Below are 24,277 nucleotides of genomic sequence, written 5' to 3' on the forward strand. Positions count from 1 at the left end.
GAAAAGGCTTGTGGCGTACAATTTTTTTTTCCACATAGAAAATCTACGACTCTGGCGATGCGAGAGAGGGACGCCTGGGGGGCCTGAGAGAGGAAGAAGTGGTTTACACGCAATGGTGATCGCATTTTTTATACGTTCTTTTCAAACTACTACCGCTATTAAATGTGATACTTTACAAAATCCGCCAACATTCGATTGCTACTGATGGAGAATTATTGTCTATTTTGTACAAACGCCACAGTGTCTTGAATTGTTGGCTGAATGGGGAATCATGATCATTGTGTGAGGTGATGTTGAAAAAAAAAGAGCCATGGCACGAAGGAGATGGAGAAATAATGGCAAATAATAAATATTAATTGAATAGGGAAATAATTGAATATGGGGATCAATGCGACTGAGCAATAGGCGAACGGAAGTCCCTTTGAAAAGCGGGGATTCTGGAGATTCTGACACGAGATGCCATTCAGGAGCCGCGCCAGTGAAGCCAAAGGAGGACAGGCTCTCTCGCGGCGCGCAATCGCTTGCGCATTGTCGAGGGAGAGACAGAGAGAAGCTCATTTGAATAATACGATCTTTTGTGATTTATGATTATGTAATTCAAGACGCCATATTGAATTGAATAGGCAACATACACAACTGCTCATTCATCTCCGAGGCGAGCATTGAGAGTATAGGAGAGCCGTAAGTGTGTTAAAGCACTCACTCTCTCGCCAAACACGAGGAACATAATTCCGAAGAATATTTTCTCATGACGATTTATCCCATTCGATCGGGTATCATTGTTTTGCGTCCCCATAAGCGGGCCGCGTGGGCGTTCTCTGCACGATCACATGGTGACGAGCCTCGCTCTGTACACATGCATTTCAAATTGGAATATTAATGGTGTTCCAAAGCCGATCGCGGATGGGATCATTAGGCACACAATCATTCCACTATTAATATTGATCATTGCGTGTGAGTAATAATGCATGACACATTTGGGAAAATGTAGCATTTGTTAATCATTTATGAGGCCTCTTTTCTCCTGGCGCGCGAAACACAGTCGCGATCACCGCGGATGATTCATCCCGCGAGGAAAAGTGGCCGCGCAGAGTGTTTGTCGAAGAGGGATTCTCTATGGCACATCATTAAAATTCATTATTCATTGACCTCAAGTGGAATGAGTGCGAAGATCATTATTTCCTATGAGGATCATGTTGCTATTTTCCACTGTTTTTCAACATCACGCTTGACTTTTTTACGGCTCTCGCGCGCTCTCTCTCTCTCTCTCTCTCTCGCCCCCAAACTCAGTGATTTCGTGCATTTTCACAGAGGAATTTCATGTGTTTTTTCGGGAGAATGACAAAAATAGATTTTACGACCAAATTTTACGAATCAAAATTATTCAGGCGCAACCTTCACTGGGTTCTTGTTGTCTTTCACCAAACTGTGATATAGTGAGCAAGAATGGACCATAAATTTCGGCTACTCAATCCACTTAAAGTTGTTTACGCCGTGCGATTAGTGATCATGCAATGTCTCTTGCAGAGAGCAACACTGGCCGAGAAGGAAGTGAACACCCTGAAGGAGCAACTGTCATCCTCGTCGCCGGGAAAGGCGATCACGCAGAACGGCGCGATCGCGCCGCAGTCATCCAGTCCGACCCTGTCGGAGAGCGGGAGCGTAACTAACTTAAGTAGCAAATTGAACGTGAAGTCGGAGCTTGAGCTCACCGGGGAGGTGAAGATGGAGCCGAGCGCGGACCAGGCGGCCAGCCGGACGACGCCCGGGCCGTGTGATAAGCCGGAGGGCCAGCCGGCGACACCCAGCCTGCCCGTGTCCACGGACAGCAACCACAGCACCACCAGCGGCGGTGGGAGGACGCTCGCCGAAGACCTGGCCGCCAAAGACAAAGAGGTGAGTTTATGGCTCGCAGATAAATAAGCGCGCCTGTGTGAAATCTCCGCGATCGGCCGCGGTGATGCGAGCGCTGAGCAAACAACAGAGCCTCTTCTAATTAAATTACACACAAATTTTCTCAAACAATCAATTCAATGGGCACGCCTGACTGAGACCCACTCGCCGTACAATGTACTCAATTGACGCCTGAAGAAGCCAATTCTTGTCGTCTTTGGCTGCGACCAGGCGCCTCCATCGAACTGTCTGTCCGAGTGACAAATCACTCTGAGAATTCCGCTAAACCGCTGCAAAGTGTCTTTTCATATCGTATCGACCCGCAAATAGCATATTTCCTACCAAATTAGATCTTGTACAGCAAAATACTCTCATTAGAGTCGAGAATTGAGCAGAAAAATATGAAAAAACCGTTGATATGAGTTTGGTTTCCCCGCGAGGCCACCGACGAGCGTCTGACGAATTGGAAATTTCACCCTGGGAAAAGTCCTCCGAGTGGCGCACTAATAAATTGCAATTCAGGTGACAAAAGCATAAATTTCCACCCCCAACCCCGCTAGCGGTGCGTGGGGGGCGCACACGCCTCCAGAAGAACATATTTCGCAATTTGTTAAATCGTAAAGTATGAACAACACGACATATATCGCGTTTCTTTGATTCCCATTCCTCAAAGGGAGAGCTCTGTGACAGTGCACAGGGTTGGGCAGCGCTGCCTTCATTTGTATTCAAGTTCGTCCTCAAAAAGTGCCGCAAGGGAAGAAATCAATCCGGGCATTCCGCACACCCTCTGCATCCCCACGATCGCCGCACGGCGTCTTGCTATTCAGGCGAGAGCCATTTGCAATAAATCGCCCCGAGAGTGCATAAGAGGGGTTTCGACGGCGCACCACCCCTTAATGCCTCGCCGTGGAATAGTTTGTGTTTTTGACACTTTCAACTCTAGATTATGCGCCGCAGTGTTGATGGTATCTGCACGCCATTCCACCGAAGCCGCGCTGCAGCGGTTGAGGCTTCCAGGGTGCGCTCGTTCATGGTAATTCGTCCCGCGAAACGCGACTACTTATCACTTTTATCGGTTTAGCGGGCAATTTACAGGGAGGAAAATGGCCAAGAATCATGCTTTTGTGTCATCGCGAGAGGGAAACTTTTGTGCATCATCGAGTCACTTGCAATTATCACGAAAGACCCAGTCATACCTGCAGTGTCTTGCCCGTTAGGGCTTAATTTGTACACGCCGTGCGCCCCATTTCTCCGCCCGCGGTGCTTCAACAACAGATAAACCATCGCGCTGTGTTGTCTGAGACAACACGGGGATAAAAAAGCACACAGCTCGAGAGGGGAGATTGACAATGCCACCCCCAAGTTATGGTCGATTGAGAGGCAATCGTGGCGAAATGATCGGGATCTGATTTGAATATTCAAACAGCACAGCTCCTCAAGGAGCGCCCGGGTGGGAAAAAAGCCCCTCCCGCCCCGAGGGGTGTTCACACAATGGACACACGAGGGTGGCTCTGCCGAAGAAAGTCAAGGGTCGCACGCTCCTTGAGGCGAAAACTCTCAAAACAGTCTCAATGCTGGAGTGGGTGGAATATTGGTATTTCAGGGGTTGAATCAACAAGCGATTATATGGGGGTTGATTGGTGTTTTTTCTCCCATTCACCCCCACTTGTCTTGGGAACTTTCTTGGGGATTGACATTGTGGTGTCTTTTTTTCCCGTCTCTCGGGCGCTTTTTTTCCCCCTTCTCGACAGCACAAGATTCGATTTGTTACGATGAAGAGATTATTAGGGGATGTTTTTTTCTTTGGCATAGCATTTCAAGTCACTTCTCTCGGGGGTTGTCTTGTCAATCACATTTTATGCTGCGGAAAATTCAATGTCAGCAGTGAGATTTCTCAATGGGATGATTGGGTGGATTTTCCACGTCTGATTTCACCCGCAAGAAGCAAGTGTGATCTTTTCCACACATGATTATCCGGGAGGATTTCTGTGGGATCAATTGACGCTTTGTCGACGGAAAATTAGGGTAATAAAAGAATGACTTTTTTCTGTATAATCTTGTCACTCAAATCCGCACAAACTCTTCACTTCTTTCTCAACAAATTCTGACATGAAATCATGCATAAAATCTTCATAATGTTTCATCTGCATTTCACGCTATTCACAATTGTCGAGAAACCTTAAGAAAACGTCTTTTGCCAACATTATGACGTTCAGTCTATCCTTGAAAGTTGAATGGCAAAGGAAAATCCTATCGATTTTCCCTTTCTTGACGTCATAAAATCTAATATTTCAATTTTTAGTGCTCAAAAAGCCGATCATGTTCCACCGGAAAATTTAAATTTAAATTCCTACCAAAAACTTCCACCAACTCCCCTCGCAACCCCTTAAAGTGGGAGGCGCGCGGGTGGGTTTTTCGGAAAAGAGTTTGGGAGATATTTTATTGCAAGCGAAAACATGTTGAAAACTTTTTCACGACTTTTATCTCATCGAATTGATCTATTCCGTTGCATGTTGCTATTTTTGGCAGACTTTCACCCCCGCGCACCCCGGCGTGGCACATCAAAAATATGCATTTGTGAGAGTTTCACCAGCAAATGAATGCATTTCGCGGGGGTGAAATTTTTGTGTGATTGCAGCGCTTTGGCTGTTCGGAGTCTCTCTCTCTCAGTTGGGGAATAAAATAAGCCCCCAAACCTTGCAATTGCAATGCAGTGGGGTGAGATTTATGGGAGGACATGAGAAGGAAAGCACCGGAGATCGAATATTTAATTGTTTTCGTGCATTTAATTTTAATTTTCCACCTGTTAATTGGTGGTTTTCTGCAACATTCCGCAGAATATGCCCTCCGAGCCTTTTTATTTATAATCATACACAATTTTCTCCAATTTATTTGGCAAAGTATGCGCGATTTTTTCCTCTCTCTCTCTCTGCCATGTGACTGGTTGTGGCGCTGCAGTGAGGAGAAAATTTCACATTGGCAAAATTTTAATTGAATCCCCAACAATAGGGCAATGCCAGAAGGGGGCGAAAGTGAAAAATTGGCAGAAAAAAACAACCGCCCTGGAACATTACAAAATGTGCAATAGTTCGGAAAGATTTTGTTGACCGATAAAAATTATATCCGCCTGGCGGTTTTGCGCTCTTTCCCCCTTTTTTTTGGCAACACCGCCGCCAACGTTTAAAATACACCGACTGATGATTATTTATATGTAACACATTTTACATTGTTCGAGACCGTGGGTCGCTGAGGAAGAAATTGTGGCGTCGAGGGAGGACGCGAGAGAGGCTAAGCCATATAACAGTGACATGAGTCACGAAAGGGTTCTCCTTCACGGCACCCAACGAGCACTGAAAGATTTATTGACGTCATTTGGTGCAATAATAAGCAATAATTGCCCCAAACAAAACGAACTAATCAATAGTGGGGAATTTCAAGGGGTGACTCACTATTGGGAAAACCTGCTGAAAATCATTTGTTTTCGCGATGCACGAAAAGCGCGAAGATGTGACTGAATTTGAAGGAAAACTTCGTCAATACACACGCTTCCCTTCCCCCGAAACATCCATACAACTAATCCCTGGCAGATGAGAATTTATCTTAGAGTCTTTCATGCAAGGATTTATTAACTTTTAAATAACTTCAAAGCCATAAATTGGGCACTTTTTCTTCCTCACAACTCACACGGAGAAGTAATGTGCCTCTGGTGTCTATCGAAAGTGTTCCCTTGACAAAAATTTCACTGGCAGTATGAATTTTCCCGATGTTCCCGATGGGGGGAAAAGCGAAAGAGAACTCATGTGACACTTTTAAATATCCACCCATGGAAATCGACTCATAAATTATAATCCGGAGAATCTCCAATCGCGCGAGTCTCTTGAGAACAAGACGCGGAGCATGAAATACTCATGTTTGATATGATGTTCCTGTGGTGTGGGAGAGGAGGAACAGTGATTCCCAGTCACATGGAGAGTGCAGTGGAAAATCTGTGGTTGAGGTGGAAAAATTGGATTGGTGAGAATTTGTGGACATGAATTGCATGTGCTTTATTGCGGTTTTTAATGTGCTTTTAGATTTTCGCTAATGATATCGCGCGTGTAATTAGAAATTAAAAAGGAACGCCATTGCAAAGGTAACTGAAGCCCAGTCGCGAGGGGGTGGAGAACAACCCCCGAATGGATATTTTGCATACATGAGAGATGTTTGGGAGAAAGTGCGGGAAGACGGAAAACTGGTTAATTAGTTTTTGCTGATGACTGTTGGATTTGGCTTAAATGTTTCACTTCTGACTTTTTGCATTTTAAAATAAACAAAGCCGCGCGTCACAAAGTTAAATAATCTGTAATCGTACACAAAATACACACACACAATGTGAATTATTCCTTTCTGAAAAGAAAATACTATATTTATTTTTTGGATTTTCGACCAAAAATTCCCGCTAAAGGGAAATGCATATTTCTCACTTCGATATCACCATCAGAATGTGTGTAACTTTCCAGTTGCCGGATGCTATTGATAAACGTCCCATTTGGGTGTGTGAACCTCCGAAGCTAATCTACAAGAATTTCCCGCCAAGAATTCTCAGCCTCTTCCGGGAGGGGCTTTCTCACACCGCCCCATAAATCACTTCCACTCGATAGTCAGGCCGATTTATCGTCCGCGAGGGAGAGTATTTTTAGACACCCAAAATCCCCCCTGAAAACTCTTTTAATGGTACAACATTAAGACTCCCTATTTGCATTTCCGGCCATTTTTTCTCCGCCTCAGTCGCCACATGAAGATATCGGCATTCTCAGAAATGCAACGACACTTTTTCTCCCTTTCTCGCGTCTAATTATCTCAGCGGCGAGCGACACTCAAGGAGCGCGATAGAGGGAATGTCAATAAACCCGAAAAAAGGGAAATTGTGAAGAACAGAATTGCGAATTCAAGGGGCGCGTCATTCTGCAAAGCGAAGCATTGCTGTAATTTTTACAATTGACAATTTGTGACACATTTCCTATATGTTTCTGTATTCGTTCTCTGCAATAACATGCCCTTTTCGCCCAGTGCTGAGGAAGAGGAGGACTTTGAGCTGTCAGAAAAAAGTCTGCACCATTTGCAACATATGCAATTGTGGGGCAATCAATGGAGATTTTATCACATGGCTGAGCCGAAAAAAAGGAACAATAAATCACACTCTTTTCGTGCTGATGGCACGACAGAAATTCCCTCACTTCTTAATGACAAATTTATGCATCTTGAGCCTCTTCGCCTCAATTTCCCAATCTCGCCGGGCACTTTTTCTCTCTCTCTCTCTCTCTACCCTTTTTTCCTACAATATTGAGACGCCGGAGTCCCGAAAATAAATCACACGCGTTGGACTTTCCCTCGGAAAAGTGCATCTTCAACTCTTCCAAATTTGATGTCTGATGTCTGTGCTGTTCCTCTCAATTTCCATCACAATCCGCGTGCGGTTTTCCACCGCGTGGAAGTCGTCAAAGTGTGATGGGATGAAAAAATGCGATCGTGTCTCAATTTCAAAAATAGATACAAATTTCGATAAATTGTCACTACATTTTTTCTACTCAGAGCATCGCTCCTCTTTCAATTTTGGACAAAGACTCGTTAATTAAGTGACTAATTTAACTGAATGTGGCATGTGATATTTTTAGACAACAGACATGACAAATAAAAACACAATAAATTCTTTTCGATTGAGCGCCACACTCAAGACATTCTGTCGAAGAGGAGAATCAATATATAGGCAAATAGAAGTGCGGCGAAAGTTGAGTGAGTTTCCCAGCAATGAGCAACACCGCACTTTTCCGACCAGTTCTTGGCACTCTGTTGACCATAGTTTAAGTTTTGGATGCACAGCAGGAGGTCTGCCAGACAATGGTGGCGAGCTGAAGAGGGTGGTTTTGTCCATCTCTGGCAGTTGGATGAGCAAAATGCCAAATTCCGTCCCTTTTCTCGAGTGTGCAATGCTTCTTCAGGTGAACTGAGCAGTGAATTTCACTTGAATTTTTCCAAATCCCCCACCAATCATCCCAATTGACTCTCCTTCTGGCTTCCCTTCTGATTATATTGCAAATATGATCCTCTCCGGCAGTGAATAAGTTAATCCAGGCGGGATTCACTATGCAAATTGTTGACAGGGACAGATGAAATGGAACCATTTGAGTGGGCTGAAAAGGTGGCAAAAGACAATTCAAACACGAGCGAGTGATTTTCGTACATTTCCCAACTTTGATATATTTAGAGAGATAAAATAATATTTATTCTATTGTTAGTCTCCTCATTTATTACTTCGCCATTTAGTTTTGGGTTTAGTTCGAACTGTGAGTGTGTGTGGCTCTGAGATAAATTGAAAATGAGAGTCGTAGAAATTGGCATGCTAAGCGTGGGAGGGTTGAAATTAATTCGATGGGCGAACGCTGAGGAGGAAATCAATGATTCACGCAACTCCCTTCGGTTGATTGTGTAAAATTGAAGTAGCATCAACCCTTTTTCCTCCACAATATCTTTTTGATGTGTCGGTCTCAAAATGAACTCGTGTTGCTAAGCAATCTTATGGGGATGATCGCCACAGGGTAGTTAATAGAATGTCTCTCTCTCTCCCTCTTGCCTTCGCCACCTCGGGCTACGATGAGCTACAATCCACCTTTTGAAATTTCCCGACTTCTTTCAGACGGAGGCTGGGGAAGAAATTAAACTGTGTGGGTGTGATTAATATTTTATTGATATCGATTTTCCCGCTCGCTCTGGCCATCCTTTGATCCGCACTGACAACGGAGCATTTCTATATGAAATTTATTGTTAGCATGCAGAAGAACAAATTGAATGAACCTCTTTCTCTCTTCTCATTGCAGGTAAATAGCTCGTTCAGCCCTCGTGCAAGTCTCACTTTGTATCGTGATGATGATTGTGGTCAGAATCACTTTCCACGGATGGGCGGGAAAATTGTGTGGATAATATTCACATATCTGGAGGGAAAAGTGTGCGGAGAAAAGGTATGCCAATCCTTTCCACCACCCTCCCCATTGAAGTGGTCAGATCCGTCAGAATTCTCCAAAAACTCTCCAGGAGTGGCTGGAGAATTTCCCGTCCATGCACGCCCAAAAATTCCCCGTGGCATCGTCAATGGCGGGTGTTATTGAATAAATAATTAAACAAAATCTACACCCTTTCAGCCGTGCCATTTGAGCATGAAGCATAAGAGAAAGCGAATCATCCGAATATGTAATTTGGACACACACACACACACACAGAGTCCAAATGAAGGAAAATATACTCCAGACTTTTCAATCATACCACCCATAATATTTCCTTTGAAGCATGATGCTTTTTGATATCAACCCCCATCCCAGGCCCATGGACAACCCTCGCCGTATCATCAGAGACCATTGAGTTGGCGAAAAGCCCGTATATCATCTCATCCACCAATTTTTGGCTCATGCTACTTCTTTCGGAGCATCCCTTCAAAAATCAACCCTTCAGAAGGCCCTCCCCGAGAGAGGCGCCTGATGACGATGGGTTCGGTGCGCCGGGGCGCCAATATTCCGACCCTGTCTCCCCCTCAGAATGATATTTCGCCCACAAGAGATGTTCATACACGATGATGAGTCCAGCTGAGCTAATTTGGAATAATTTTCTGCCACTGGCGTACTTTGTCTCAGCTCCCGAAACCCTCTTTATGCGCCCCTCAAACCACCCAACACCGAATGCTGACGCCAAATCACTCGCGCTCAGATCATCGACTTGGAAAAGGGTTCTTCAGGTGCACTGACGACTGTGAACTTGCCCAGCTCAAGTGGAAATTATCTGGTCAGTGAAGTTTCCCAGACTTTGTGAATCTGTAAATCGAAATATTTGCTATAACAAATGCGATAACACTTGTCGCCCAGGCTATTGACATTGAATGAAATTTCTTCATAATCACCTTCTGACGATTGTGGGCGAAAATTTCCCTTTTCTTCCTCTTCTATTTTTTTGTCGCCGCTCTGTTTATCTCCGTATTTTTTGTTGTTCTCTTTTCTGTTTGATAAATTTCATTGAGAATTGTTGGAGAATGAGTGGCAAACAGCGGAAATTGGCACGAGAGAAAATAAGTCACCCACATGCTTTTTTTCACTCCTCATTCTCGACAATCTCTTCGAAATTACCGCGACGGATTAATTAATTAATTAGTTTTGCCACGAGCATGGTATTTTTTGTCCGTCAGCGGGAGTGAAGAGCCAGAAAGAATGCCGAATGGCGAAGGAGATTCATCAAGATGAAATATTGGAAACTGATGCAGTGATTGGCTCAGAACACAGTCAATACTTTATTACGGGTGGGTTTATTTATAAAACACGAAGAGAAAGAGGATTGAATGTCGAGCGAGCAAATTGAAATTTATACGTCAATTCCCATCGAGAGCTTGTCATGTGAAAATTTCAAACTATTCTCAATGTGAAATCTATAAATTTCACAGGCGAGGAAAAAAGTTGAAAAATTCCTAAATTTTTCCACACCTTCAGGCAATACGGTGATTGAGGAGGCAGCCAGAGAATGAGACGCATATTTTGCTGGGCACATGAGACAAAGAACAAATTTAAATGTCGATGTCTGTGCACGAAGAGTGTTGTTGTGTGTCGAAGAGTCAAAACGCCACGATCGGCTGGGTTTTGAAGAAAAACGCGGCAGCTGTCATGAGGCGTCTTTCATGGGATTCCAATGAATTTCCCCCCTTTTCTCGTATTATTGGTGTGCCGTTGTCTCTCTATGAAATCCTATAAATAATTGTCATGTGGATTTTAATGGGATTCTCAACATCTCTCAGACTCTCGACTTGATCATGCGATCATCTCAACATGCGATCAATATCGTCTGCCAGTCTGAGAGATTTGATGTCTCGAGGGGATTTTTCCACCCCTCTCGAGAGTGTATCAATTGTCAATGGATGGTGCAGTCGCTTTAAATATGCAAGAAGATGATTTTTGTCTCTGCTGCTCGAGAGAGCACTGTACTCTGTTGATTGCTTATAAAGTGAAATGAGAAATTGTTAGATTCCCCATTGCATTTTCACCCTCCATTTGAAAGCTTCTCCACCGGCAAGTGCACTCAAGAGACGCAAACACTCGTACCACCGAAACAGAATGGCGACGTGGAGAAGGGTTGAAAAATTGTCGCATATGTGAAGGCTTTCAATAATTCCACAATTATTGCAAATAACTTTACAATTAGGAAAATTCCAACTCAACGACCAGCAGCGACTCTCTCTCTCTTTTCCCCAGCACAAAAATCAAGGGTGGACGTCATTTGTGTATTTACCACCCCCAAGGGGGTTGACTCTTTCACTTCACCCGCCGCGCAGCATTTTTTCCACCAACGCTACTTTATATTTTCACGCTTTAAAACAAAAAGAAAGCACATGAGAGTACAAATGAAAACGCCATGGCATTCATTTAATGTGTGAGTGTGCAGGCTTAAAAGCGACGAATATATAGATGATGATGCAGAAAAAAAAATTGTGAAAAATAAGAAAAATGCGACGAAGGAGTAAAAAGGGATAATCGCGAGATTGCTTTCAGAAGGGGCTGCCATGTTCATATTTTTTCCCTTGCAAAACCTTCCTGTTTTTCCCATCTCAGCCACCCCAAAAAAAACCGGGGAGTCAGAGATAGGGTCAATCGCGATGCTTGAAATCCTCTCTTGAATTGCTAATTACAAAAAAAAAAGTCTGGCCTAGAAAAGATCTTGCAGAGTTGAGGATGATGAGTTTTCGCGCATCTTCCACACTTGATCACTTTATGGCAAAATGTCTTCAAGTGACCAAATTCATGGTAATTGAAGCACGTCTCATGTCCAATTTTCTCTTCTGGAATTCACTTACTTTTCTATAGGGATAGACAGATGATCTGATCGCTGTGTTTTAACCTAGAAGAGACACTCAGTCCAAGCCACACTGTGCCTGAACCGAGACTGGGAACAGTGGGATGAAAAGGCAGGTGATTGTGTAAGAAATTCCCTATACATTCGCCCGTTAAGTATTTCCACGAGGTGAGGGTTGAGCGGGGGTTGGCTTGGGTGTGGGTTGTGGGTGGCATTCGACATTAATTTTGCATTTTTCTGGTTTTACACTGAGCGAGATATTTCGCGAAAGGCGCGTAGAGCGCGGTGGGGTTGAAGCATAACCATTATTAGTATTTTGTATATAAGAGAAGCGCATCGAAATTGCTATTTTTGAAATATTAAAGCCTCTCCCCGTGAGGATGAACCCCCTCAGCACATTTTCTCCCTCAAACTCCTCGCGCACAGTGTTTGATGAAGGTGCACCGAAACACTTTCCTTAATGGGATATTTCTTTTTATGGCGGAATTTTTATTTATTCCTCTCATTTGCAAACTTGCAGCGTGAATTGAGGGGGTTGCAGCCACGCATTTAGGGGTGGATATTTGAATGGTGAATTCACATTGCATTTACCACACATGAAAGTGTTTCAGCATCAACACCCTCTCGCTTTGGTCCACACCAATTGATGATTTAGTGCTCGTCAATAAGGAAACAAGCCTCATAACAGTATATTTATGAAAATTAACAATAATTGCGTGATAATTGCAGCTGAATGTCGTTTTTTTCTTCACACACAACACAAACCATTCCAGCAGTGTTGCTTTTTATGTATGCGCCATGTTTCCGAAGAAAATGCGGGCTTTTGCTTCTACCCATCACGATCTTGTACATTTGTTGGAAATTAATTTATGTATATGCATGCAATTAATCGACAGGAAGAGTGTCATTTCTTCTCTGTCGCTCACACTGAGGAAGTGATCGTGATCGTTGTTTTCTCCATTCGTGGCTTGAGGGATTTATCAACTGGGCGAAGGAAGCACTCAGAAATACCATTGCGAACCCCTCAATATAAGACATCTTTCTAATTATTTTCGATTCCATGCTTCACCACGGAGTTTATCAATAAAACATTTTTCCGTTTCATGTGTAATCATGTCGGGAACACATTTAAATTTAACCTACCAGCATAGAATTGATAATTGGTTCGAAAATGACGTCGGTACGTCTCTTTTTTGCGTTGTCTGTGAAAAAAACACACAGTGGGAATGAATAAAAAGAAGCATTTCACTGCGAGTGTCTCGAGATATTGGAGAATCATTGGGCAAATAATGCTTTTGAACACTTTAATTGACAAAAAAGCAAATGTGGGGGCAAAAGTTTAAGGTTTGACTCAGTCAATACTGGAAAATTACTCCTATTTTGATGGGTGGAAAACATACCTTCTCTTTCGTGATTGACTCGTCCATCACGGGCGCTTGCTATGTAATTTTTCCACAAAAATCTATTGCCCAATTCAGACGGCGAATGCTCATCCCATTCCTCTTCAACAATTAAGACACTGGTAAACACCCAACTTCTCTCTCTCTCTGTCTGGCCACAAATAAATTAGATACAGAGCAATAAAACGCTCCATGTGTAGCATTAAATAATAAATAAATATTATATATTTTATTGTGAGTAATCCACGAGAAAGGGGCGAGAAAGTGAAGTCACTATCATGTGCCACAAATAGACTGGAATATCAGTAGTGTGGAATTCTACAGATACTGGTGAATTTGGTCTCTTGATCACCCCAGAAGCCATCGATGATTAGCATATTAAATTGGAGTTTCTCGAGGGACACAAAAAAAACGATCGTGTATTATTCAATTGCTGATCCTCTGAGATGTCTAGCAGATGTCCATTGGACACCATAATTTTCCACACGATACACTTGATCGATCGTAATGATCGAGCGATCTCTCTTGGCTCTATTATATATTTTTGGACACACGCAAATAGCACAGAAAAATATAAATATTACCTTCGACTGTCATTCAAGTTGATTAGTGGATATTTCGGAGAGAGAATGTGGCCTCCTCCCTCCAATTTGTTCCCCATCATACCCATGGGGAATTCGTAAGAAGATCATGCAGACCAAGGGGCGAATATCGGGAGCGGCAGAAGGAAATGACATGAAGACAGAGGCAAGAAAAGAATTATAATAGCAAATTCCATCAAAAATCCATGGTTTTGAGTTAGAATACTTAGAAGATTGTCTGATTTCTTGGGAGATCAGCACGTGATTGAGTCGCAAGCGCCCCATTTATTCACCCCTTGGCGATGATCGTTGGCGTTTTTGTCCGCAAGGAGGAAATGTAGCTGAGAGAGTGTATATTTTTGCATAATCAGAATCTCATGCCCATTTGCGTACATGTGGCCAGAATACGTGAATCTATAGATTTTGGGCTGTGTGGTAAAAATATCCCCCAAGTGACCCGCTGACCCGCGAAGAGTTAGACTCTGCTTTTTTCCCCCTTGTGCTTGTTTGCCCTGGGATCGCTGTAAATCAAAATATTATTGCTCGCGGTGGGTTGGGCGCGGGGAATTGCCACAGATATTGGGTTATCGGCTCACATTGGCCCACTATCAAAAATTGTGTGTATTCCAATACAGACTTTTTGCCCATTTGGCGCCGCGATCACAGCACTACAACTCCATTGCGATGGGCAATTTTTCCCAGCACTCTGTGCGACGTGGAATTTTTGGCGATCGACGGAAAATTCGGCCCAGTTATTCCTGGTAGTCTGATCGTACGCATCTCTATAGATTATTTTCATATTAAATTTCAATCCCAGCTCACTGGGCGATTAGTGATGGACTTTTAGTGACGATCGTGGCATTTGTGCAATCTCAAGTGTTTTCTCCTCTGCTCCGCTAGTGATTTTTCCACATAACAAATTCGAGGAGCTACTCTAGACGAAGGCTTTGTCCGAAATTACACTGTTAGGTGAGTTGACGAGCCGTGACCTATTTATTCTCCATCTCTCTGTGTCTCTGTTTTCCCAATTTATTGTCTCCAATCCGCCATGATCATCATCTCGATACGTTTCAATAACTTTTTTCTCCACGCGTTCTTGGACTGTATGGAAAAATTCTTTTCATTATATTCCAACACACTGACTTTTGATGATATAATGACAAAATTGTTATTTATTGACACGAAACGATAGCCACAGATAATTAGTTTCCCAACGATTGTGATCGTGTCGCGATCGCGTCTCGTGAGATTGATAGTTTTTTGTCTCGTTGAAACACTCATTCGATCACACTAATGACTTTTCTATCGTGTCAAAATTGTCAAGGGACGCGACAAGGGGAGATTTTTCAATAGATCCAACGATCTTTCCATACACTGATCATGCCCTCGATCGCTGGCGCGCACCGGAAGCTGGAGTTAAAAAGGAACTACCTGTTCACCCGATGATGATGGATTTATGTATAAAATAGCACGCACCACATCATCAATTGAATAAATTCAAATAAATTATTGTAATGGCAGATAATAAAAACACAGATCGTATAAAATCATATTTTACATTATGACATAGAGACGAAAGCGGGGGGGAGAGAAAGAGAGATGCTCAGACAAATAAAGTGGATTTTTAGCCAAGTTACTCAACTGTTGCGGATTGATGGTTCATAATTCTCTTGCCTTTGTGGCACCCAAACAAAAACCGCCGCACGATGAGTCAGTTGTAACGATCAGTGATCATCTAACCATCAAGAACAACCTGCTTGAGATTTTTATTATTCAAATTTGACTTCTGGATTCCTCATCCCTTCTTCGCTCTGGTGTATCGCGTGAGAAGACATGGTCGTCCGTGTTTAATGATCATTTGGGTGGGTCTTTTCTCTTCAGCGCGAGGGGACGAATTTGACAATCACATCGATGTGATTTCCGAGAATTGCCAAGAGAAACTCCCAACCGAAGAGTGGGTAAAAGCTCTCTTTCCGTAAATGATCTTTTCCACGAATCCACCTGAATAACAAAGAAAAAATTGGGATTCGATGCCAAAAAGCAACTGATAAGTATCGGTTACGGTGTGGAGAATTTTATGACCCGAAAATTTCAACCATTTCGACTTTATTTATCATGCCACGGGCTCCGAAAATCGGCGCGCGGCGATTGAAAGTTCATAACATTATTTTGAATTTTGGATGAGCTCGCAGAAGCGTTTCCACTTTTGACCATTGAGAAAATAACATTTTTTTTTCGTTTCTTGTGTAACTATGCTGCACAATTACCTTTTTTTCGTACAGTGAGTGGGCATAAAATTACACGCATCGATGACAGACGAGCAGATATTCCCTCGTTAAGATCCGCATGTGAAATCGACTCAATCAGCCCCAATTAGAGATTAATGACATAATCAGTACCACCGGCAATCACGGTGAAACCACACCGTGCTGTGCTATAAATCCAATCAATATTTGGGGAAGCATTAAACGGCTCCCTGTTGAGCCTCGAGGTGTGATTTGATTTTCCCCACCCACTCGCCTCCCACCCTCGGCGCCCGCCCAAGACATTTTCCTCAATTCTGGCTGCGGGTGATGGGCAGAAAATTCATCAAGAATCTCTCGGCAGTCGATCAGGGTCGCCTTGGAGTTGAGTGTGACTGTGGGCGAGTCAGGATGGTGATTTAATGAAATGAATTCGCTGCAAATCCATCAAATTGATTGGACTTTGATTGCAAATATCCTGGCTGAGAGCGGCTGATTGGAAATTTTCGCCAATAAATCTTACCGACTCTCGAGTCGGATGAAGATTGAGTGAGATTAAATTTGGAGCGATGGTGTGGACTGACAAATGAGGTTGAGGCGAGGTGATTGAAGTTAAATTCTCTTTAAATTCATTAATCGTCAAGGGCACTAAATTGATCGCTTCCTCATTGAGTGCCTCTGCCATGGAGAGGCTCTTTTTCACTCCCATTGAGATTGCATTACCAATCGAGAGTTGCGGGAAGGCGGTTTGCACATACAGCCACCCAAATGCACTCCCAATTGCGCGGCCGCGATGTGTGTGCGTGGCTGGTTGTGGGAAAAGGGACGAGGCCCCAAGATTTGCCCCAATAAATCAAACTGATTGTATGTGAAAAATACTTCAATTGAGACACTGCTCGCAACTCAACACGATTGGTGGTGCTCTGAATATCATTTGCAATGCCTGCGGGATGGGATTTAGATTGATCGCCACTTTGTCCAACTGAGCCATATCGTAATTTTTTCTGCGCCGACAGAATTTTCAATTGAATCAAACCGGATGCTGCGAATCATTTCGTTAAACAATTATATGACCGCGCAATATGGATTCGAATCCTCAATTGCCAGCTCTTCAGACTCACTCAGCGTCATGATTTGCTCAAAGTGGCTGATGATCGCTGAGTAAGCCTGAGAATGACTCTAGATTAATTGATGCATTCTACCTCAAGTCGTCGCGAGTGACCTTTTCGATTGATCCGCTGCCAAATTCAATGACGATAGATCGCCTGGGGAACTCAATTACTCGATGGCGAGGAGCGCTGCAATCGAATCACTCATGCCAGGTTGAAATTTGGCAAGCAGATAAATATAAATAATTCTATTATCATTTATTGCCAATGTAATTTTCACGGTTCGTTTGCCTAATTAAACAATTAAAGACACACTCTCTCGCGCTCCGCCGTGGATCCCCATAAAATCGCCCCCTTCGCCCACATCCGGAGCTCATTTGCTGGCCAAGGAGCGCGCGAAAGGATCGAAGTTTCGCTCCCTCAATGGCATTTTATAGCGTCAAAGTCGAAAATTCTATTTCACTTTCATGCTTTTTTTTTCCTCGCTTTCCACCCTCGTCTTGTATTTAAATTTGGAAGGGATGCGCGACGAGGAGGCGGAGAGCGAATGGCACAGAGTAAGAAAATTACCCTCGAGAGTCCAAATCGTCCGATGGATTGCCGCCAATAAAATAGATGAACGTCTTAATTGAATGATCTTTTTTAAATTAATTCAATCACTTTGATGGCTTTGCCTCCGTGGTCGTCTCTCGTGCATAGCAAAAAGGATCTCGGAGGACTTTGAGTCTCTCGCGAAGCATGAAGAGACTCGCAAAAAACACCACCCAGCAAAGACCGAAGGGAGCAAATCACCACTGTTGAGGGTATAAAGATGTGCAAAAAAAAGGAAGACGCGCTCAATATTGGTGATGGTCTTTTAAGTACAATAAATTGGCAAATTGGCGGAAGATTGTGCGGAGTGTCATCATCTCTCATGAGACGACGGGAATTATACCCCAGAATCTCTCTCTTGCCATCATCTTCTGCAATTTTTCCACACTTAATTCAACAGCCAAAAGAGACGCGCGGATTAGCATTGGCTGTTGACTAATTAAGTTCAGGCAGCTCTGCATATTTACGATTGCAGACTCTCAATTAGGATCCTTTCGCCTCGTAAAATTTCTCCATCCCAATCGATAAGTTCATCAAGATAATTATTCCTTCTGTATGGAAGAGCCTTCATCCCTGTAATCCTTCTCACTCGCGCGCACACACTTAATCTGCCGTGAATGGTTTTCATTTGAAAAATCTTGGCGTCTCCGGGAGTTTCACCGGAAGAGCGACTTTCCTTTTGTTCCTTGGGGAGGAATTGAAACTTCTGGGGGACATTAATAATTCCCAATCAAATTAACCAATCATTCGCTACATTTAATTCACTTTTTCGACCCGGCACGAGGTGACAATTGGAGGAAGAATCAATTGAAGTGCTCGTGAATGGGAAATCCATGCTTTTCCACTCAAGTGACGCAAGGTGGAATCGTTTGTGAATGTGTTGTACGCGTTATTGAGCAAAGAATGCTTTAAATTTGTGTGTAAATCAACGAAAGAATAACAAATACTACGTGAAATAGTTTCCTAATTTCCTAGTTTATTTTTTTTAAATACATTTTGCGGGGACATTTTCGCATGGATTGCTTTTCATGGCAGTACTTTTGAGGCAGCCGAACTCATCAGCGAGGAGATAGCGTAATTAGAAGAGTCAATTTGAAGCCTTTTCCAACCATTCGATGTAGTGTACGCTCTTCTCCTCAGTCTCGCCGCTCCCTTGAGCTCCTCGGCTGAGTGTCTCGCATGTCTCATTAGAAGCAAGGGGTTGAAAATGGTGGCTGAAGCTCACGTTGACATGATTTTCCTTGTCTTTTTCCACCAGTGCACACATTTTCATCGGATAACTCTCCACTTAGGGTGGCTCAGGATGGGGACGGAATTAAATACAATAGTATAAAATTTTATAACATTTTAGTATTCAGGCATTAACTCGGCAGTGGTAATTGGATTTAGATATCGCTCTCGCCTCTCCTTTTTCTAATAAGGCCTGCCACACGGTGAAAAGGGGTCGCAAAATCCAGCATCGCCCCATGGAAAAGTTTGATAGACCCGCGCGTTCAAATCCCTGACGTGACAAGTAAAAAACTTTTCCATCGCACAATATTACACTGATATCAAACACTGTCACCGTGCTCTTTATCTGCACGGCAAATTGAGGTGCACTAATTTCTCAGTTTCTGAGGTGAAAAATATGTACCTTGAGATGCAGAGTCAGCACAGTTTGCGCCATTTTCCACCGTGATGATCATAAATTGTGGAAAAGACTCCATTCCAGCGATTCCTCAACGCAACTTCTTGCAAATGCACAGATTGCAAGTACATATTTGAGGATTTATTGGGTAATTTGAAATGAGAACAGCTATAGCAAAAGTCTTATTTAAACAGGTGATTCCGTGCAAATGAGGCCTAATCGATACTCCCCTTATTCATTTTACACTTTTTCCTCCTCCCGCAAATGATTGACGATGGAAGTTTCATACGGCTGTCTCTGGCCAGGGGGAAATTTATAATTTGATTCGGCGAACATCGATCATTGTTCCGTGAAATGCGGTGAACGAATGGAAATCGAAACTCTTATCAAATTACACGGTGGACAGTGTTTTCAGCCCATTTGGGGTGGGGAATGGTTTGAGTTGTGGCGCCAATAGATCAACTCCAGGCATGTTTGTGGCTCCACCTTAAAATCTTATCACTTTTGACTACCTTAATTGCATTGAATGCCGCTTATCACCAATTTAATTCCTCATTTCTCCATACTCAAAAGTCGTATTTTTTCTCCATTCTCTGCCACTCTCTTTGTGTACACTCGCGAGAGGCCACACAATAATACACAAGAGGTGTGATAAGATATCGAAAAGTATTTATTATTGTGTACACAAATTCCTCTTGTTCTCGTTCTTCAGCCATGCATCTCTTCACCTCTCGTCCATATCAACATTTTATCACTTTAGAATACTATTTACAATATCTGCATAGAAGAAGTGCCCCGGAATATTAATTTACGATATTAATTTTTCGACTGAGAAAGAAGAAAGAGTGTGAGGATGATGAAAAAAAAAGTCCAAAGGAATATTGTTCGTAATTAAATAAGCTGCGTAGACAATTTATGGACGGGGAGAAGCACAGTGAAAAGCGCCATTCTTGGGAGATACAAACAATTGTTACACAAGCTATTTTATTTATTATCAGTGCGGCTGTAATTTTTAATAATTGACGCTATGTGCCTGACGTGGGATTAAAATTGGAATGCTAAATCAAATTATGACACGATTCATGTTTAATCACCCATTAATTCACACTCTCCTTGTCATCTCTCCTCGCCTTCATCCTCATATCAGGCGACAAGTGGCTTAGTCACACTGTAATCAATGAGATCACATGAAAAACGTGATGAAATCTGGCTTCAGTATCTAATGTGTATTCTTCATCAATTAACTCCTTGTTTGGTGATATTTTTCACAAACTTTTTTCCACTTCATCATCATGAATTCGTTCTATCCTTATCGCAATCGCGTCTGATGTGACAAAATATTTGCTCTGCGCGCGATTCTGGATTTACCAATCACAATTTTCGGTGCTCAAGTGTGTTAAATTGGGAAAGAGCCATAATCGCACATCTGGATATGGACACGAAAACAAGCTCATGGAAAAATTTCCCAAGACGCGAGAGTGCCACTCATTTAAATTATCAAGTGATAACGCAGGTGCTGCAGAATGGGAGAATGACGTGTGAAATAAGGAATATATTGTTTAGAGATCGTTCAAGTAGAATACAATAAATGAATAAAAAATGGGGACAATTTAGCACAATAGATAAGGGATTAGGGGGAATCGTAAAATTCTTTATCATTGCGCCACAAGCACAGTCTTTTTCCGTGATTTACCACATCTTGTCCTTCAGTTGTTGTCTTTCTTCTTCATGTGCACACCTCACATTTTGAGGGATGGAAAGACACGAGGTCGCTGCGAGAAGAATTCCTTGGAGCTTGCCCCAAATCCACCCATACTCACACACACACACGCTCATGTGGGAGCAATTAATGAGGGAATCAGAATCATCCCTCCCTCCACTCGGGAGGGCCAATCAATAATTCAAAGAGTAACTGGAGGAGCTTCGTGTGTACATAAATTTGTGAAGTACTTAAGCTGAGGAGAGCATCACGCACAAAAAGTCTCCTATCTTTCCTCACCACACGCCCGGGGATTGCGAGGGTGGAAGCTCTCTTGCATTGAAAGCCCCTCGAGACACCCACCCACCGCCCCCTGGCAATTTTCCCATTGATGGAGTATTGTGAGCGCGCGAGAAGCACCACTGCTGCTGCCACATTAATCCGATGTCATTGATTTCTGATGGTGGTGTAACATACAATCCCTTGTTTAATGTATTCCTCATCGTCGACGACGACGTCGTTTGTTGTCTGACGCCCCTGCCAACCCCTTCCCATCCCCCCGAATCCCGCACCCTCAGCACACACAGAGATATTTTATCGTTCTTCCAATTAATACAACCCCTTCTTTCAATCCCAGATCTCGCAAGGCGTCACAGCGCCGAGGTGCTGGCATCCATCGTTGTCCTTCTGGAGGCATATTTTGAATAAATTCTTCCTCAACTGCCCGATATAGATTCAAAATCAGCTCTAAACAGTCAATAAAACAGTGAACAGAAGACACAAGACTTCCGCAGTCTTTAGACACTCTTCCATGCATGAAGTATCCGGCATTCTGCCGAGTTCTTTCGCCTCCTCTGCAAATCTCTTGATGCTAAATTGTTGGGGGGATGACAGTGAAAGCATGTGTGCGAAATTTTCTTCAATGTGCGAGCGACTAATCAACCCATCCTCAAATTTATTGGCAGAATCTTGATGGCTCTTCAACCACATGCAAATAAATTTCTTCTCCATTCTCGAGGGGTGGTTTTTCAGCATTCCTCCGTCCGGGCTTGGCTGTGTATTAAAATTCCACCCCCTTCGCCGCAAAATCATGTGGAGAGAATTTATTCTGCATAGATGAAGCATTTTCCAACCCTTTTTCCTGTCGCTTTCTCTCTCTGTCTTTTGTCTGTGGAGAAGAATAAATTTTATAATCATCTTTGCGTTACACGTATTGGATGCTGATTAGTGGGTTTCGCTGTCGTCAACATCAACCCTCGCTGCCATAGAATTCTCCCAAACCCCGCTGGCGTGGGTGGGTTTTTGGGTGAGTGCAAAGTATTTTACTACACAAATAAATATTCTCTCTGTTCCATGTTATATGCATTGAGAGAAATTTATACAATCGATTTTTGCATACACAAAACAGAGAGAAAATGCCACATTCACAATTCTGCCATGCTGAGAAGTCACCAAAAGCCAATGCAGCCGCATATTTATTAAAACTTGTGTACAAATGATGACGAGAGTATGCAATTAAATGGAAAAGGGTTCCAACCATGCCTCAGAGCGAAAGGGGGAGGGAGGTAAAATAAATTTCGTGTCTTTGATTTCGTTTTCGAATCAAATAAGAGTTCATTTAATTTCTGTATTTGAATTCGATTAAAACGTCAAAACTCATAGCCTATAAATTAGTTAAAAACTTTTCGTGAAAATTTTAAGCACTCACACTCGGCGGGTGGCTTTTTCCACCCACCCACTTCCAGAGCATTGAGGAGTATTTCCTGTGAGTTATTTTGAATGTCAATTGTAAAATGCCAGACATTCGAGGCACACACACACACTGACACAGTGTTGGAAAATTGTGCAGCGCGAAAGGGGGATTTAGAGGGAAAATGCAATCCCTTCAATGGCCATTTCACCCAGATTCGAATGGGCGCAAAAAGCGGCCATTGAGAGCCCAATCCGGATTGACTTTAGCACTTTGACTCTCTTTCCGTGCCAGCAGCAGTGACGAGAATGGGGTCAATTGGATAACGCAATTGAGACGTGGAAAACACGATCTTTCAGCTGGACAAGCGACTCAACTGGTTAATTGCACTGGATCATTGTGAAATGTATGGTTCACAAGACACTTTGTGTCATTATCGGAGAATTTTAGAGACATACTCTGAAGAATGTGCACGTAATTATCGGTGGAATTGATTGAGAGCGCGCGTGAAATTCAACAATAATTAATCAAGCAGCAGAACAAACAACAATCAGAGAGAGACTTAAGTCAATTTTCACGTTGTTAGTTCTTCATTCATACCTCAGAGGGTCACCTCAGGCAGAAATTGTGTCTGAAAGCCACCCCTTTTTGGCCAACCAGGCGGGGTTGAGGGAGAAATTCGTGTCGAAGAAGTGAATTTATTCATCGCACATGATTTTGGAAGTCAAGTCATAATTTCCACATTTATACTGTGGCAAATCTCAGGGTATTGGAAAAGGAGAGCTCCTCTGAAAACTAATGGGGAAATATTAAAATGTACTGGAAAATGTTCAACCCTTTCGTCCCACACCCCGAAAATTCATCCCACCATACCTTGGTAATTTAATATTCTCTGCTCAAAATTTGAATTCATTGAATTCAATGTCGTGATATACGGCTGTGAGACTCTGTGCGGTGTGAGTTTTGGGGCGGACTGAGAAATCCATAAATATTGTAAATGCACAGCTCAAGTTCCCACTCTTTCGGGTTCGCACTTGCATTTTCTCCGAAAAACACCCCCAATATGCAGGGTCGAGCGAGAGCAAAATGATGGCAGCAGCCGAAGCATATCAACCCAGAACCGAAGTAATCCTTTCTCGGGGATTTCTGAATCGACGCGAATTTTGATTTACTGTTTTCATTTAAATTATCCGACCGAGAGATGGTCCACATTTGCTCTTTCCCACCCTCCGCAGTGTGAGCACAAATATCGAAATTATTCCATGGCGATGTGTGCCACCCGGAAAAAGTTCCACCCCGCGCGCGCAAGGGGTGTGGAAACCACTGGCGAGATGGACGGACACGAGAGGGGGAAGAATTATATCGGACTGGAGAGTTTATCTGGGGTATCGTCTCCTAGTCGAAATGAATCCCACCCGAACTCTCGTCCCAGATATGATGATTTCTGATGGTCACCCCTTTTCCCGCCAGGGATGATGGTGGTTTTTGTTACTTTTCATTTTATTATTGCTTTCACGGATCCCCCATAAAGAGCCCACCCTCGCACACCCCATCGGCTTCCGCTGAACTGAAAGACAATTTCATGT

General features: G+C 43.1%; 1 protein-coding gene across 5 annotated transcripts in view; it reads left to right on the forward strand.

The window, feature by feature from the left end:
- The window catches only part of LOC132265462 (homeobox protein cut), a 73,742-nt gene that overhangs the window by 28,083 nt on the left and 21,382 nt on the right, over positions 1-24,277 (forward strand). For all 5 annotated transcript variants that reach the window (XM_059766176.1, XM_059766177.1, XM_059766178.1 and 2 more), the window contains exon 2: positions 1,528-1,896. In XM_059766176.1, coding sequence (XP_059622159.1) covers positions 1,528-1,896 — 369 coding nt within the window. The remainder of the gene's footprint in view (positions 1-1,527; positions 1,897-24,277) is intronic.

This window comes from Phlebotomus argentipes, unplaced genomic scaffold (genome assembly GCF_947086385.1).
Source record: "Phlebotomus argentipes unplaced genomic scaffold, Phlebotomus argentipes genome assembly contig_2, whole genome shotgun sequence".
Classification (NCBI taxonomy): Eukaryota; Metazoa; Arthropoda; class Insecta; order Diptera; family Psychodidae; genus Phlebotomus; species Phlebotomus argentipes.